At 37.7% G+C, this 19,198-nt stretch overlaps 1 protein-coding gene across 1 annotated transcript in view; it reads right to left on the minus strand.

The window, feature by feature from the left end:
• Positions 1-19,198, minus strand: part of LOC107697995 (collagen alpha-1(XI) chain-like) — a 74,341-nt gene that overhangs the window by 35,742 nt on the left and 19,401 nt on the right. Inside the window, exons 5-19 of the mRNA XM_016498902.1 lie at positions 13,584-13,709; positions 11,354-11,440; positions 9,685-9,789; positions 7,673-7,981; positions 6,294-6,356; positions 6,111-6,152; positions 5,958-6,020; positions 4,625-4,699; positions 3,286-3,369; positions 2,849-2,905; positions 1,565-1,618; positions 1,425-1,478; positions 1,236-1,289; positions 1,075-1,128; positions 63-116 (exon numbers count right to left, since the gene is read on the minus strand). Of these exons, the coding sequence (XP_016354388.1) occupies positions 63-116; positions 1,075-1,128; positions 1,236-1,289; positions 1,425-1,478; positions 1,565-1,618; positions 2,849-2,905; positions 3,286-3,369; positions 4,625-4,699; positions 5,958-6,020; positions 6,111-6,152; positions 6,294-6,356; positions 7,673-7,981; positions 9,685-9,789; positions 11,354-11,440; positions 13,584-13,709 (1,281 nt within the window). The remainder of the gene's footprint in view (positions 1-62; positions 117-1,074; positions 1,129-1,235; positions 1,290-1,424; positions 1,479-1,564; positions 1,619-2,848; positions 2,906-3,285; positions 3,370-4,624; positions 4,700-5,957; positions 6,021-6,110; positions 6,153-6,293; positions 6,357-7,672; positions 7,982-9,684; positions 9,790-11,353; positions 11,441-13,583; positions 13,710-19,198) is intronic.

Here is a 19,198-nt window from a genome sequence, read left to right on the forward strand (position 1 = left end):
TGAAACAATGAAATGATGAGAAGGACGTTTTTCTTCTTCAGTTAATTCAGAAAAGCACTTACCCTTGGTCCGTCCTCTCCGTGAGGTCCAGGGGGACCAAGAGGACCGTTCTCACCCTGCCACAAAGAGACAGCCATACTTTATTACATCCAACTTAATATATAATCTTTTCACCTTTGCTTGAAAATGATCTAGGGAGCCATTTTGGATCCTATAATTATTACCTGTGTTGACAGGGGAAAAGGCTGGAAATACCCTACTGTAGATTTTTACAGAGTAGAAGGCTCTTCATTTCACGTTGGAAGTGCTCATGATTCTTCTCAGTATCATTATTTATTATATATCCATAGTACAAGGAAGAACAACATTGTCAGCTAATGTTGTATGTTTGATGTCCTTGTTTCCAATGTACAAGAAGGATACTATTATTTTGTTATTATTGTTGTTGAAAATAAAAATGTAAAAAAAAAAAAAAAAAAAATGTTGGTGCTTATTATACTGACTATATACCTAATATTGTTACATTTAATTAAAAAAAATGTATTAACAGTCATTGTAAAGAAATCTAACATTTAGCAAAATATAAAAATGCTAATCAATAGCCTTGCGATAATAATAAAAATCAGCAATATGCTTCAGTTAAAAGAAGCAGTATTATATGTCAAGTTATTCATGTTAATAATTAATGTTCTTAATGAAAGTTGCTAAAAAATACGATTTCAAATGCTAACTAGAGAGCATAAAATTTACTTGTTTGCGGCAATCAATTTATGTTATTTATTTTTTTGTTTTAAATTATATTTAGTTATTTAATATGTAACAATATATATATTAATTGTCCAAATTGTCCAGTATTTTTATTAACTTTATTTTAACACAACATACAGAGTTACCACATGTCCCTCCAAAATAGGAGTTGCACCTAAGAGATAATTTAGTAATTAGCATATTGTTATGAATCACTGCTGTGAAAAATAGTTGTGAATCTCTTCCACTTTTCAAAGCCCCCTCTATACAGCCTGATTATTTTACCGCATTTGTCAGTTGAACTGTTTTGTATGCATTCATACTCACCCTGTGTCCCTTCTCACCGGGCAGACCTGGAAGCCCATCAAAACCTCTGTCACCCTTTGAAGAAGATGAGGTAAAAAAAATAAAACAATATATTCATAGGTACTATATGTGGGTATATGCATATGGCATATACTGTATGTGGGTGAGAATATCTCTTGTACCTTAGATCCAGATTCTCCAGGCATTCCACGGGCCCCATCGGTTCCAGCACGACCCTGTCACAGAAATATCAGAGAAGATATGACTACTGGAAACCATTATGTGTTCATACGCTAACCGAAGACTCATTCAAGTGAACGCAAAAATGAATAATCTTTTGTGTGTGTGAAAAATAAAGAGAAATATCTTACTCTCTTGCCAAGTTTTCCCATTTGCCCTGGTGGGCCTTGGATACCCCTCGGACCCTATGATGGAAGTATATATGATTATTTAAGTAAGTACGTAGATAATTAGGTAGGATGACCTTGGGTGGTGAGAGATGCTGTCTTACCTGAGGACCATGGTCTCCACTCTCTCCTTTCAGTCCAGGAGAACCTGGAAGACCCTAAATGTGGTTGACACCAAAGAGAGATGTATTAGACCAAGACTAGACCAAACCAACATGTTTTTAACACAGTTATAGAAAGATCGAAATGCCTGCATTATATACAAAGAAACAGCAGGTGGCAATATTTCCCAGCATATACAATTCCTGTTCTTCACTCTCCAGGAGAATCAAAGCCCTGAATAAAAATACTAAAGTTAATGTAGTTGACACAATGAGCTGGATTTGTTTTAAGAGCTAGTTATTGCATTTTTGCTAGGGAATTGTGCTGTTTTTTTAGCACTGCACCAGATGAAGCTGAATACTTAGAAAAGCAACTGTTGATTTTGAAATTGCTGTAATTCCAGACAGACTGTCCTAGTTTTTTTCTAACTTATTTCAAAGATAATTTGAGAGTTGAGTTTTGCATTTATTTCTAAAAGTACACCCTACTATAAGGAACCATTTGGAAACTTGAAGATTCTCATTTGTCTGCTTTTTAAATGACACATCTAAGGATTCCCAAATCCCAACTAGCCATTAAACAGTAGCTGTGTTCTTTTCTTAAACAAAGATTATAATTTAAAAGTCTCTCTTAAATTCCCACCCCTTATTTCATGCTCAATCAATCATGTAGGATAAGTATGACTTGACATGGCTGTGGTTGCCACTTTTCAAATGCTTATTTTAGGTATTTTTATCATTAGTTTTGTCACATCTGAGTAGGATCATTACTTGCCCAAAGAGGTTTTAGGCATGAGTTCACCGGCCCATTGTGTTTCAACAGGTATGGTTAGAGCAGACAGTTAAGTTAATTTGTCTAGTTGCATGGTCCGGTGTTATTTTTGAATTTTTTTAGGTTAATGTTTATTTTATTTTACTTTAGGCAACAAAAATGTTTTTTAGTTTTAGGTTTTAGTTTTAGTTTCAGTTAACTATACGTAATAACCCTGACCTGGCCTCTCTACTCATTGACAAATAAGTAAAAGAAAAGATATTGTGCAAACATTTTGGAGCCCAATAAGTGTCCTCCCACAGAGGACTGTTGGTGGGATCATCTGGGTTAATAATTTTTTTTTTTTACAAATATTATGAATGGGAGAGTGATGGTATTTTGCATATAATTAATAGTGATGAACTTTGAATCGCTGCATTAAATCGCATTGCTCTGATTTTCAGTCAGTAAAATGGTGATTGGCAAGCTGATTGGGTGCCTCTTTTGCAGAGGTCATGGGGGTCACTGAAACTCACCACTGGGCCAGATCTTCCAGTGAGACCCATTGGACCTGATGGACCTCTCATGGCGAGCTGCGAAAACAAACCAAAGAATCAAAATCAGCAAAATATCATCAAACATATACAATAATTGGCGGATATCTACGCTCTTCAGCCAGAGGAGGTGGGGCGGTGTCCGCATTTGTCAAGGACAGATCTGAGCACTAATCTGTAGCACCTGTCGGGTCGCCCTCCTGCGGGTCGTGAACCTTGCTAGTATTTTTTTATATCATCTCTCCGCATGAGTCAAAGCAGCCTGTGCTGCTCCGTTTCACTCTTGTTTTAGCGCAAACAAGACCGGAGCAAATCCCCTCCCCACCCTCTGACCCTCAGTCAAGTGTCCCCCACTTCCCCCTCAGCAAACAGCTGGGAGAAGCTCGAGGGCCATTTGGCCCTTTACTTCTCATACTCACCCTGGCCTGAGAAAGAATGGCCTGAGCCTGGGCTTCTTGAGCCGACACCACTGGACCCTTTTCCCCATCACCGCCAAAACGGAACTGTCAAACATGAACAGAGTATTCATTATTATCATTTACATTTAGAAAAACTTCATACTATCATACACTACACTATAAATATTGAGTCAAACAAACACGAAAAGCAATATTCTGACTATTTAATAAGGATTTAGATATTATTTTCAATATATGCTATAAAGAAGTGAAGTATGCAGTCATTATTTTTCATGTTTCTATTCTCATTATGTATAACACTTTATAATGTACTATACTATGCTATACTATACTGTAAATACTAAGTATTATGAATATTTCATTAGGATTTAGACAGTTTTCAAAACTACCACACAATATGCTGTAAAGAAGGGAAATGTGCAGTCATTATTTTCATTTTTGTATCACATTAAATACTACATACTATACTATACTGTAAATACTAAGTTAATCAACTACGAAAAGCAAATACTTTTGCAATTTACTAAACAACAATATGCCCTAATGAAGTGAAGTATGCAGTCATTTTTTCATATACTGTATGTAGCCTTATTATAACATTTCATACTATATCTACAGTATACTGTACAAACAAAAAGTTAAATACTATGAATATTTACATACTTATGAAAAATACTAAACAACAATATGCTGTAAAGAAGAGAAGTATGCAGCCATTATTTTTATGTATGTATGCTTATTAGGTATAACACCATAATACCTCATAAGCATATAATACTTTAATATACAATATTTTTAATCAACTACAAAAGGCAACATTTGAAATATTTAATTGGGATTTAGATAGTTTTCAATACGTTTGCAAGCTACTAAAGAATAATATGCCTTAAAGAAGTGAAGTTTGCAGTCATTATTTTAATTTATGTATCAGTAAGTATAACACTTCACATTACAACATATACTGTTAAAACTGAGTCAGTCAAATATGAAACACAGCATTATGAATATTTAATTAGGATTTAGATGTTTTTCTGAACTTTTAAAAACTACTTCACAACAATAAAAACCTAAGGAAGTGAAGAATGCAGTCATTATTTTTTGTTTTATATATCATCTATTTCCGTGATTTTCAATTTATATACGAAAAAGCACCAAAATGATATTTAATCAGTATTTAGATGGTTTTTAGCACGTTTCAAGTTATTACACAGTCATATACTCTAAACAGGTTTGTTATAATTGTTTTCATGTATGTATATTTGCAGCAATACATGCATACTGTTGTGCAGTTTAGGCTGGAGAGATTTGCAAAGATATTTGGTGGGTTTAGGGGTCTTACTGGCAGCATCAGCATAGTACCAGGGGGGCCTGGCAAGCCATCCGCTCCGGGAAGACCAGCACGGCCGGGAGGACCCTGGGGAAGCAGGAAGAGCGGGAGAGAAAGAGAGAAGGGATAAATCAGTAATTTGACACTTCTTGACTTGACAACACACAGGTAAGAGAATGCCAAGACAGGAATGAGAGAGGGAGGGGGATCGAACAGAGATAGAGAGACCCTCTCACTTCCATTACCCTTTAGTGAAGTTTTAATTTCAGGTTCTCTGTTGTCTCCACCAAGTCCAATCACAACAAACTATCCCACTGTTTCACTTTTGCTACAAGTTTAGCTTGGGCAGATGTTAAATAACACTAATAAACAACCTGAAGTGTACAGGTCTTAGTTTGACAAAATCATTAACAGGAAGTACTCAAGATCCCACATTATATTGATATGCATTTCATTGCCTTTTGTGGTTTAGCAGTCTTGTATTTTAATGGTCTTTTCTTTATTTTCACTGATAAAATGAACTGTATTCTGATTCAAACGAGTTATTTAGTTTCTTCATTTACGTTCTTGTGTGTGTGTTGTTTCTGTTAGAGAGTGTATTTACGTAGATGTAAATTACCCACAATACAAACCTAACATCAGAACTCTAGAAAGACTTTGGAGTTGGTTTGGGAATTTCTAATGATAATTATCCTCAAACAGTTTAAATGTTTTTTTGTGAGCAATGTGTGTATTTTGCATACAGAAATAGATTGAGGGTAACGTGCTGCATTTAATTAGAAATTTTGTCCGATTTGCCTACTGAACAATGACTGCTCATTCTGAAGTAACTTGAATTACTGCGAACATGCTTTTTGACTGGGAACTTTCTTTAATCTGTGTTTCTAAATAAAGCAACTCAGGGTTTCACACCTGAAAACTAAATGTGTCAGAGAGGGTGTAAATGTGCCCTCAGTGTCAGAAATCTGCTATGACCCTGTTCAGAATAAATTAGCATTATGTTTTGTTTACTGACACATTTTCATACAGTCTTGCAGTTTACTACAGCCAGACTGTTTTTCGGAGCCGTTCTTGCTTAGTCTCCAAGACACACGTTTTTCTCAAGCCTGATAGGAGACAATCTGTGTCTCATTATGTTTATCACAGATTTCATTTGACATGCCTCATTTCCCACTTAATAACTGTTGATTTTTTTTCAGCGACAAATGAAATTTCTGTAAAACAAAATATGACAAAAGAAAGATTAAGACCTAAACCTTAACCAAACCTTGTTAATGTTCTGAAAATACCTGTGGTTGGCATAAGTAAACATAGCTTGGAGTCAGAGACTAGAACTAATTCTTACCCTGTCACCAGAATCTCCGGCTGAACCAGGGGGGCCTTGTAAACCTGGAGGGCCTGGAAGACCCTAAAGACAAAAATAAAATAGAGTAAACAGACAGACCAGAGCACAATGATGACCCAATTACTGATGCGGGCAAAAATGCAGGTAACTTACAGCAGGTCCAGGTAGTCCAGCAGGTCCTTCAATCAGCATTCCCTATGAATCACAACAAAACCAGAATAAAACAAACTGACCAGAACAAATTACAGCATCAAATGAATGAATGAATATTTATAAACTAATCTCAATGTTGTTCCAAAGGTGATGAATGCCCAGAATTCGCTGTCAATCACTCACCGGCTCAATCACTGCAGGTTCTCCTTTTTCTCCCTTCTGACCCAGAACAGCACCGCCACCCAACTGCAAACATACAGCAGAGGTTAGACAGAACAAATGATAGAACTATAGATAAAGTAGATAGAATAACAGATAGAACAACAGAGATACAGAGAGAGATATAGACATACAAATAGATAGATAGATAGATAGATAGACATATAGACAGATAGATAGATAGATAGATAGATAGATAGGGTTAATGTTGGTGCAGAGTGCTAAGTGTATGCAGTGTAAAAATACATATGAATATGAAAAGTGCTAAAAAAGATGCTAAATTCGGTAACACTTCACTTTAATGACCAATTCTCACTATTAACTAGTTGCTTATTAGCATGCATATTACTAGCATATTGGCTGTTTATTAGTACTTATAAAGCATTATTCTAGATACCTTTATACCATATTTTAGATCCCTCAATCCAACCCCACACTGCAAAAAATGCTTTTCTGTCTTAGATTTTTTGTCGTTTCCAGCCAAAATATCAAAAAATTCTTAAATCAACAAGGATTTTCTAGACAAGTAAAAGTTATTGCCTTGTTTTCAGAAAAAAAAAACCAAGTCAAAATTAAGTGAGTTTTTGCTTGAAACAACCAAAATAATCTGCCAATGGGGTAAGCAAAATAATCTTATTTCAAACAGAAAATTAACAATTTAACAACTACCTTAATAACTATCAAGAAGCTGCAAATTAGGTGTTTATTGAGGCAAAAGTCGTAGTTAATAGTTAGTTAATAGTGAAAATTGGTCCCCAAACTAAAGTGTGACCCTCTGAGATTAACAAGATGGAAACTGTGTAACCTGCAATGTAATGGACAGGATCTGATGCCGTCAAACCTTTGCTCATGTGACCTGTAAAATACAGGTGCTGGAGTGTTTGACAGAGGGGAAGTATGAGCTTCTTAAGGAGGAGGAGGTGGAGAAAGGTGTGTCTGAACAGACAGCTGGGTCTGTGGTATGGGGTAATTACCATATCCCGGGGCAATATGGGAGATAAGGCGCTGACAGTCAGAGAGTTCAAACCACAGTTGGTATGAGAGTGTGCATGTAAGTGATCTGTGAATGACTATATGATCGATGTGATCTATAACGTACACAGAGACGGGAGGGAAAGAAAACCAATACACAGAAGAGGAAGAAGTGCAGTGGTCTGTATGTTTCAAAACATGCTAATCACATCCAGTAAAGAAAGATAAGCATAAACCAACGCACCGAACAAAAAAAATGGATGGACCCCATGTGAAATAGTGCACTACAAAGCCAACAATGCATGCTAGATTCCCATATCCAACAATCCGAGTACTGGACGACACCCTCGTTCGGGGGGGTCAATACTTACGTCCGACGTCACTTCTGTTTCAGCGATATCTTTTTCTGCGGCAACCCCTGGCCCAAAACTGTCCTCGTAAGCGGATGTAGGGTTTGGAGCCACATTGCCAAACTCATCGTACGCCCCATACTCATATTGATTTTTGTCAAGCCCAGTCACATCATATCCCTTAAGATCATACTCCTTAAAGTCATACGCGTCCACTCCAATGAAGTCGGCAGTGCCGCTGGGCAGCACGGCCTCTGGGGCTGCGGTCGGATCCAGACCAGCCTGGGCTGTCTCAGTGACATAGTCACTGAAAACGTCCTCTTCCACAGCCTTATTATACCCAAGCAATGCGGCCGGGCAGAGGGGGAGGGAGTTTGAGTAACGGAGGGAAGATGGATGTTAGTTTAAGCAGTTAAAGCAAATACTACTGTATCTAATGCAAAGCAGGAGCAAAATGAATTACATGAGATATATTTAATAAGAATAGCACATCAATTTGGGCAGCAACAAGGTAACACTTCTTTGTCCCATTCAATGCAAATATATCAGATGATTTGGATTGGATACAAGGATTTGGAGTAATTGGTGAGATGAGAATATAAGTCACAAATTAAATCTGGTTAAGTAAATCACAACATTATACAAGTTACATTAATGGATAGATATAATCAGCAATGTGCATTTATAAAGAGACATAATGTATGTTTATAACAGTTAAGAATGATAAAAACAGTTCTGATTTCATAGAAATGCTGTTATATGCAAATGAGATGCTAAAAAGTATATTTCAACACTTAAACGTTTCTTAATAATTTTTTTTAATCTTTTATGAATGTGTGTTCAAATTTTGGGGGACAGATAAAGTGTTAACTTAATTATATAAAAAGCATTATATTTACATATTTAATAATTACACATATAAGTCTAGGATAGACTTTAAGATATTCCTGTCTTTTTTCCACAATAAACATGTTATGTTTAGAGGTGAAAAAAGAAGACAGAAATAAATTATGGAAGTCTGAAATGACATTATAACGTTTATGAATACACAAACTAATGCATTTATGATGTGATCAAATGCAGGAACAGATCAAATTCAACCTGAACACTTCAGCATTTGATTACAACAGCCAAGATTTACAGTACGTTTTAGTACATAACCATAAAAATAGAAAGGAACACCAGTTTTTATTTCAGTCCTGAAAATTTAGAAAGCACAAGGGACATATAGACATTTCTTACTGCACTTAATTTGAGAAAAAACACACCTACACTTATTATATGTCTGTAATATCCAAGATAAACATGAAGCCGCCTTGTAAATACATCCAAATGGCTGTGAAAGAGTTCAGTTCTGTTGAATATAGTTCTGCTAACTAGTGCCAGAACTATTCAACCAGACTACAGCAAACGCTATGTTTCTTTATCAGAGGTCCTCATCTTTGGGTCACTTACTGAGGGAACTGTTTGGAATGGGACATGTTATCTTCTCAATGATAGTTAGGCATAGAAAATGGGCAACCAGTCAACATCTAAGCAACCAATTCCAAAACTCCTGCCAAAAAGACAAACATATATAGTTTTGACTCAGCTGTGTGATCAATTCACTGCTTTAAATGTAGATAGGATGGATGCACATTCATAAATTGCTCATTTTTCTTGAATGCAGCCTTAAATATCATTGATATCCACAACAGAAAGCTGAAAACCAACTACATGACAATCCACTAAGAAATATCTACTTGATATTCAAGACATGTCCAAAGTTTCAGACCGGAACGCATCACAGGAAGTGGATTGGCTAAATTTAGAACTTGGCAGTTTTATGGTGAATATCAGCTTTATGTTGTTGGATAAAACAGTTCCCTTGCAATGACAGTCCCAGAGTCAAAAAACAGAACAATTGCCATGAATTGTTTTGTTTTTGTCATTTCATATCAAATACTTCCTCGTCATACGTGCTCCTGGATTTTTCCCATTTCTGTCCCACATTTTAGTTGCCCTACCATCATGGTATATAATCAAATGATTACCTGGTTTGGTCCAGTGGTTGCGACAGGAGACTGAGTTTTGGAAGCATCTACTGTTCTGTAGTCAGGTTCACTGTCTGTATAGTACTCCCCATCTATATTGTTAGGCTACAGCAGATTCATAGTGAGAAGAAAAGAGGAAGAAGATCAGAAAGGAGGAATTAACACAGTTCAAGCAGTTCCACAAGCGTTTCAGGCCGGATCCACGAGGACGGCACCTAGAGAAAGGGGGCGGACGGCACGCTCAGACTATCATCAAAGATCACCCTCACCGAAAGAGAGATCTTGATGGATTCTGACATGAGCTACGCTTGTACTATTACCCCTAGAATGGCTTTTCTTGGTGGCGGTGGCAGGTATCCATATCTTTTCTTCTTAGGGGCTAACTTTTTAGCCTGTTTTGGCTCCTGGTACTTATAGGGTTTGGAAAAAGATTTAGGGGACTTTCTCGTCCTCTTCGTTTTCATGGAGACACTACGTTTCACTCTCTGGAAAAAGGTTATGGTGAAGGGAAAAAGACACAACACATCAAAATATCTGTGTTAGAATATAAATAAGTTCCCATTTTTATAAACATGGCTTTCTTAGTTAAATTCAGGATAACTTGGTATACACCATCTTTCAAAAGCTTTCAGGCTTGCTTCCAAGAACGGTTATCTCAAAACTAATCAAAGCGACCCATGTTCGAAAAAACGGCCACCATTTGACTCCTAAGTTCACAGAATATCTCTTTATTATTATTAAACCCAGTACAGACACACTAGAGATTGAGTTTACCAACATGGACAGACAAATATACACTACATGGGCAAAAGTATGTGAACTACTTCAGTAATTTATGGGTCTGGCTATTTAAGCTAACTAACAGGTGCTTAAAATCTAGCATACAACCATATAATCTCTTGGTGGCGGTGGCAGGTATCCATATCTTTTCTTCTTAGGGGCTAACTTTTTAGCCTGTTTTGGCTCCTGGTACTTATAGGGTTTGGAAAAAGATTTAGGGGACTTTCTCGTCCTCTTCGTTTTCATGGAGACACTACGTTTCACTCTCTGGAAAAAGGTTATGGTGAAGGGAAAAAGACACAACACATCAAAATATCTGTGTTAGAATATAAATAAGTTCCCATTTTTATAAACATGGCTTTCTTAGTTAAATTCAGGATAACTTGGTATACACCATCTTTCAAAAGCTTTCAGGCTTGCTTCCAAGAACGGTTATCTCAAAACTAATCAAAGCGACCCATGTTCGAAAAAACGGCCACCATTTGACTCCTAAGTTCACAGAATATCTCTTTATTATTATTAAACCCAGTACAGACACACTAGAGATTGAGTTTACCAACATGGACAGACAAATATACACTACATGGGCAAAAGTATGTGAACTACTTCAGTAATTTATGGGTCTGGCTATTTAAGCTAACTAACAGGTGCTTAAAATCTAGCATACAACCATATAATCTCCTTAAACAAACATTTTCAGTAGTATAGGGCGTACCAAAGTGTTAGCATCACAGGACACCTCTATGAAAACAGATTGGAAGAACTTGACTGGCCCAGACAAAGCCCACGCCACATACTTTTGCCCATGTAATTTATACAGGTCAAGGAAAGGGGGCGGGGCCACCCCATGATTGACATTACAAACACATCACACGTTTCCTGCATTTACCTGCGGCTCAGAATATTCATCTGTCGCTGTGGGGGTCGCTCCCTCATAATAATCATATAAATCACCGTATTCAACAGCAGTTGTGTACTGCACACAGGAAGAGGATGAGAGAGAGGTTAGCAAAGCATACAAACTTCATGTAGAATGTAATCTACCCTTGGGTGCATTACATACTTTGATGGTTAGATTTACTGTATAGCTGGTTTTATACAATGCAGATGAATTAGACACAGGTTTATCATAAACAGCATATTTTCCATTATTTGCTGCTAATGCGTCCAATTAAAGTAAGCAATGTTAAAACTAAAAACGTAAAGTGAAGCAAAACTATTATGTTTGTGTTACTCTCTACTGTGTGAGTTCAGCATATAAAGAACATACTGCATTAATTACGTTAATGTACATGTTCTGATATACAGGTGGGTGTTTAAAGCCCTATAAAAAACTCCCTGCATGTCTTAAGCAGAGATAACAGCCATGTGTTTGCTGCTTAGATCTATAGAAAGAGTCAAATCTATTTGATTTTATTATTTCTAACACATTTCACAGTCCTATTAGCTATAAAACGTCACGTGTCAAGTAGGAACTTGTGCTGGGAAAAGGGATTTTATACACACAACAAATGTACATACAAAATTTATAATTGGCATCATACATTGTATAGATGTTAAATGTTAAGTTTTGAATATTAAGTTAATATTAATATTAAAATTAGGTTAATATTAATTTAAAAAAGTGTTCGATTCAGCCATTTAAGGTCAGTTTATATACGCATTCATTAATTATGATGAACACATTTTAATGAATGGAATGGATGAATGGTTTTTGCTAAAGTTTATGTAGCAGCTTCTCTGTTTCTATTCCTTCACTACAAATAACGGTTGTTAGACAGCAGGAAGGCCGATAAAGCCATCGAGTCTGGCTCTCCAGGGCTTCATCCATCAAACACAAGTTTACTGTATGTTAATCCTCATACGGCATAAGAGCTCATAAAACAGCCACTGCTCTGATGATTTGGCCCTCTTCCATGGCTGGTGATCAAGTTGAGTAGGACACCATTCATGATTTATGAGCAGAGCATCTCACACACGCTCGCCGAGTCAAGATGCGAGAAAGAGGGTTATTGATTTCTCACATACAGGAAACGACCCTCTCCCTGTTTCAGCAGGATGCATGTGGTGTCTGTGTTTACAGGAGTCATCACAGTGGTCAGAAGTGGCAAGGTGTGGCTGACCTGTTGATATGTTTTTATGTACACTACCGTTCAAAAATTTCAGTCAGTAAATGTTTTGAAAGAAATTAATACTTTTATTCACCAAGGATGCATTAAATTGTTCAAAAGTTACAGTAAAGACTTTTACATTGTTACCAAAAATTCCATTTTAAATAAATACTGTTCTTTTGAACTTTCTAATCATCAAAGTATCCTGAAAAATTCTGGTTTCCACAAAAAATAAAGCAGCACAACTGTTTTCAACACTGATACTAAGAAATGTTTCTTGAACCCCAAATCAGCACATTAGAATGATTTCTGAAGAATAATGTGACACTGAAGACTGGAGTGATGATGCTGAAAATTCAGCTTTGCCATCACAGGAATAAATTGCATTTAAAAAAATATTCAAACAGAAAACAGTTGTCTTAATAATAATAATATTTCACTATGTTACTTAGTGAAACATAGTTTTTACTGTATTTTTTGATCAAATAAATGCAGCCTTAGTGAGCATAAGAGACCTTTAAAAACATAAAAAAAATCTTACCAACCCCAAACGTTTGAACGATAGTGTAAATTATATATTATACATTATATTATATGATTCTTTTATCTATTATCTTTGAAGGATGAGAGAAAATTTCCTTCCATAATGATCATGCCTGACAGTGATGTGTTGATTCTTTCATTTGTTAAATAATAATAATAAAAAAAAATAATAATAATATTAATGTAGCAAAGTATGATTTTAATTTTAAAAAGTTTTGATCATTTAACATTTTTGGCCACTACATAATTCTTGTCTTTGAGTGTTATTTCATAGTTTTGATGACTTGTATATTATTCAAACCTGTGGGTGGAAAACAACAATAAAGTATGAGTGTGTGTCCAATCATTTGACTGGTAGCGTCAAAAGTATCAACAACGTGCCAGACTTCCAGAAACGTTTGGTCTCCTGGATACTGCAGGAAAGACAATTTCCTCTGCTGGTCAGCGCAAAAGGTCTATACTAACCTCCTCTCCGGGCTCCTGTGCTTGCAGTGTGTCCTTGTGGGGGACGTCACAGTCTGGGCTGTAGTGTTCACAGTAGTCATAAGCTGCTTTAGGGTCGGCCACAATCAGCAGTTGTTGGATATCACCCTGAGGGGACGAATGACAGGAAGATACATGAGATACATGTGCCAAAAAATACCTCTGTTATTAGTACTGAGACACATTTATGTAATATATTTTCTGCATGAAAAAATGACAAAGCCATCTTATCCTGGTTGGTCAAAACATAAAAAAAATACCTACTGCAGGAAATACAGGCAACGTGGAAAGGCAAGGCAACAAAACAACAAATCACCAACCACTTTCACAATGAGGAACGCAGGTCAGATGGTTCAGGAAATTGCTGTTTTATACGCAGGTAAATAAAACGTGTTTCATCATGAAACACCTAGTAACAGAAACCCACAAAGGAAGTGTCCTCTCATATAAAATGCTGCCTGCTTAACAATGCTTAGGCAACAATACATAAAACCTTCTGGTCAACAGCACGTTAAACAAATATTTATAAAAAACACATGCATGGTCTTTCTTCCAAATGAGTGGAATCTGTTTCTCGCCATTGTTGCCTCAGAAACGATAGCATACATTCATTTTGCATTATGATCAACAACTGGATGATAAAAGACATAATTTACTGTATGAGGTTTTGATTTAAGTGATTACATTTGTGCATTTTTAGGCCACATGTCTTTTATGGGCTGTAACTGGCAGATCCAGATCTTTCTGTTCAGATGCTGGGGTGGTTCAGAGTGACCCGGGTCTGTTACGAGGAACATGCATGACTTTTACAGTACAGTCCACAAGTAGATCTGGGGGATGTGTTGGAACCTGAGGCCTTTCCTTGGCACTGTCACAAAGAGAGAGAGACAGACTGCGATTTAGCAGCAAGGCAACCCCGAGAAAAAGAAAAAAAAAACTTGTAAGGGGCATGTGTGTGTGTCTGTTTGTGTGTGCATTTTTACACCGTTCTCTGTAAACTCAACTGTATAAACAGCAAAATGCTCAGGTGTGCCCACCTGACCTCCTTATTACAAAATACCACCTTTTATACTTTTATTATTTGATTTATGGAAACAAAATAAGAATTTAAAAGAATATAACACCCCCCCATGTCAATTAATATGACTTTCTTTCTTCCGTGATACACAAAATGTGAATTTTTGAAGAATATCCTGGCCCTCTTTTCAATACAATGAAAGTGGATGAGAATAGCTTCACATTTTCAAGCTTCACATTAACAAGTGGTTCAAATTAATGACTTATTAAGTCATCTGATAGCTTTATGTGAGGAAAGGCTGAAATCTAAGTAGCTGTTCAGTTAAAATCTTGACATCCCCCTAGATCTGAATTCATCAAAGTTCACAAAAGAAATATCGATTGTTCTTTTGAGTCAATGAATCTTTCATTCAGTTTCTAGATCTTACAAATCTAGTTCTTAAGTTCAACTCAGTCAATGATTCAGTCATAGCAGGTTTCAGTGGAAAACTACAGTCACCTTACATTGTAACCTGTCCTTCACACAAAGCTATCAAATGACTTCAGAAGAACTGAAATATAGCACACAAGTCATTCAGACCACTTTTTTTTTGTAATTTTGTAGCTTGACAGCCTCAGTTTTCATTCAGTTTCATTAAAACAAAATCATGTTTCGTTTACCAAAAAGTCATACAGGTTTGGAATGACATGAGGGTGAGTCATTTTGATCATTTTTGGGTGAACTAAGCCTTTAATATCTCATCCAAATCATGCACAAATAATCATAATTTACTAAAAAAGCAATCAAAATCATTACATTTGCTGAAATCATGTCATTCCAAGCCATGTTTGCATTGATCACCTGTTGCCCTATTACATACAGTACATTTACCAGACCATGAAAGCCAGGATTGGCCCCAAAAACCAAGCTTGGCATTACAGTCTGGTGCCAAGATAGAGGGTAAAACAGGGAGATCAAGCCAATGGCTGAATAAAAGTGACAGATATTACCTCATTTGTCACCCACGCACCTTTAACAACTCCCTGGACCCTGCAAAACGTATTCTGAGTAAGATACGCATGAAAGCCTGTCTAATACTAGCACTGAATCAATTCAAACAGACTTAAGTAAATAATTCAGAAAAATCAAGCCCACCCAGTGATTTGCAGTAATGCAATTACATCTGACTTGTATAGAAGCTTGTTTCTGCCATGGAATAAAAAAGTAAAAAAGGTCACTACAATTCTTTTCCTCTGAATTGTGAGAAAAAATTCAGAATTGAGAGATAAAAATAAAATAGCCTTTCTTAGTTTTTATCCTGTGGTGTAAACAAGCATCCACATGCTTGCAATGTATAGGCTATTGTAAAATATGTTTGCTAGATAACTTAAAACAATTGTCTTATGTGGAATTTACAGCAGGTCTCTCTCTCTACTGTCACAAACACAATATTTGCGATACAAAGAATGCTGTAACCCAGATAAATGTTATGGAATATCCATGCAGTAATGTACCAAGATCTTTAAACAACATGAACCAATGGCATCACTCAACAGCAAACTAAAAAGGTTTGCTGTCTTGAAGGCCCAGAGTGTGAAAAACTATTTAAAATGCAGACCCCCAGCATGAGCATACAGTAAACTGTTCAAATAGCAACATAGCACAGTAGGAAACTTGTCATTAAGCGCCATAAAGTCTCAGCTTTACAACATGAGCGAATTTGGTCAATTTTCCTCAGTCATTTAATTGTACTTAACTGGTCTAATTACAGAACTGGAGAGAGCCAATGGTGGCGAACACCAAATTCTAAACAAAAGAAGCAGTGAACTTTGATGTACCCAAGCGTAGAGCCATGAACCGAGCAACCAGGCAACACACCCAACACTATTACGCTACTTCCTCACCTCACCTCACAGACACCATAGTAATTAAGATAGCAACCTGGCCGTTTAGGAAAAAAACATGGATGTGTTTCTGAACTGTCATTCAAAGTGTGTCAACGGTCAATGCAACAATTCATTAAGAAAATGACTTTTGCCAACCATTTTTGTAGGTTTAATTGATTTGGTAGGGGAGCCCTGGTGGTTGAAGAAAGGTTCTTATTCATTATGAGACAGAAATGAGACGTGGAACTAAGTGTGGTTAAAAAAATAAACGCTATGTCATGTTATATCCTTTTTGTAGGCCAATATCCTGCAAATAGCACATTGTATACTTTCAAACTCTGCAAAAATCAAAGGCTTCTTTACAGGCCCTACAAAGCGTTGATTCATTCAGGGCTAGTAAGAAATGTTGCTCCTACAGGTCTGACCAGGTATTTCCGCCATATTTCCCAAAATACACTTCAGAAGTAGCCATACAGTGGGAACAGTCATAGTGTTCACACTCTCACACAGAGAACTCTGTGTTTCCAACCATACAAATCCCAAATGACACGCCAAATCTAAATACTGGGCATACCTCTCGCAGCTTTTCTATATATATATATATATATATATATATATATATATATATATATATGTTTTCTTTTTAGTTAAATTTTAGTATATATATATGTTTTCTATATAAATATATGTTGATTTAAACAGCAAGAGGTAAAAAAAAATAAGAAACTGTCTGGGATGAAACTCCCGAAACTATCAGGTAAAATGTATGAGACCATTTCTAAATTACCTTTTGACAACCCTCTTAACATCTGACTGCTTTTAAGTTCAAAAGCCCAATATATTTAAATATTAAATAATGTATACAGAGCCCCTACGATGTGTGGAAGAAAAAAATAGATATCATGGCCACAAATGAAGAATCCCTGTCCAGAATTTATTAATTCGTGACCATGCTTTATTAATTTGTTTCCTCATTTTGGTTAAATCATGATTAACATGGGAGAACCAACTAATAAGTTGTGGGAATTAATTCTTAATTTGTGCCCACGATATCTTGTTGTCATGTGCGGGGCTCCATAGATATCAAATATTGAGTATTAAAATTGGTATATTAGTTGTCAAAATTAAATATGAATTGGTTAGCAATTCACATAGTAAAACAACACTATAAACACCAAATCATCAACAAAGAGAAAATATTTCAGAATAGAATAGAACAGAAAAAAAGGTATCAAGCCATACTTGAGGAATCACGTAACATCAGATTCACAGCAGCACAAAATTAAGGGTCAATCAAATATTACATCACCATACTAACAACAAGAAGTCCCTATTAAAAATACTTGCAATAAAGCAATATGGGGTAATAAGACATCGTTCCCATCCCCCACTAAGAAAGTTCTATGTTAAGCCCTCCTTCTTACCAAGAAGCAAAGCATATCAATATCACCTGTCAATCGGCCCATTGTACATCATTATTTACAGCTTTAACTCTTTTTGACCCTGCACATTCCACACGGCCTCAGCTGTGACTTTTAAGAGAACAAACGCACACATAACACTATGAAACAACAGTTCCCTTTCAGTCGGTCACTCTCGACGTCACGAATTGGGATCTCGCTTAGAGAGACCAATCTACTTCTAGTGTAACTAAACGAGCCGATGCACATTGACATGCATTTGAGAATGGGGGAGCGCGGGGGTATACGGAGATCCCGCCGGTGGAGCAGTCGGTTGCAATGCAATTGTGTCCAAATACCGCTGCCACCTGGCAGGGCAAGCCGTCGCTCCCCTCCCGGGCCTGTAGGTACTCGTCGGCCCTGACCGGCAGTGCTCATGCGGCCTGCGGAGAAGCTGCCTCTGCCCTACACGCCATGGCATTGTTGCAGGTTCATCAGGCCAAGGCACCGAAGGACCTGCACGAGGGTGGGCATGACCCAGAAGTTCTCAAAGAACTCTGCACCGCTACTGACCTCACGCTATGAGAGACGAAGGTCACTGCGCAGTTTCTGGGCCATGCGATGTCCACTATGGTGGTCCAGGAACGCCATCTCTGGCTGTGTCTTGCCAACATGAGGGAGACTGACAAGACTCAGTTTTTAAATGCCCCTGTGTCCCAGACCGGCCTCTTCGGCAACGCAGTGGAGAACTTCGCCCAGCAGTTCTCCGCCACACAGAAGCAGACTGATGCCATCAAACACACCCGTGCAGCTGCTGCCTCCACCCGGTCACCGGCGGCAACGCCTCAGTCTACTCGTCGCCGAGGGCGGCCCCCTGCCACCGCCCCTGCTCCCACGCAGCAAACGCAGCAGCCTCCAGCAAAGCAGCGCCATGGAGCCGGTCGCAGGGCAGCTGCCCCGCCCGTCCAGGCCCCCGCAGCAGCCTCCAGCAAAGCTGTGCCGTGGAGCCGGTCGCAGGGCAGCCACCCCGCCCGTCCAGGCCCCCACCAAACCTGGTGGCAAGCGGAAGAGCAAGAGGCCCTGAGATGGGTGACCCAGAGATGGAGGGAGCTGCTCTTCGGGAGATGGTGAATGCACCACTCCCTCCCCCGGAGGAGGGCCGGGCGGAGAATCTTTTGTTTCTTTTTTCCCGCCACTGACTTCACGGTCAGTGGTACCCAAAACCTCGACAAAAGAGCAGTTTCTTCTATCTCTGGGTCCCCAGAGGGGACGGGGAGTTGTGGACGGGCCAGTCTCGGATCAGGCGGCAGATGC

The sequence above is a fragment of the Sinocyclocheilus anshuiensis genome, unplaced genomic scaffold (assembly GCF_001515605.1).
Source record: "Sinocyclocheilus anshuiensis isolate Anshui unplaced genomic scaffold, SAMN03320099.WGS_v1.1 scaffold886, whole genome shotgun sequence".
Classification (NCBI taxonomy): Eukaryota; Metazoa; Chordata; class Actinopteri; order Cypriniformes; family Cyprinidae; genus Sinocyclocheilus; species Sinocyclocheilus anshuiensis.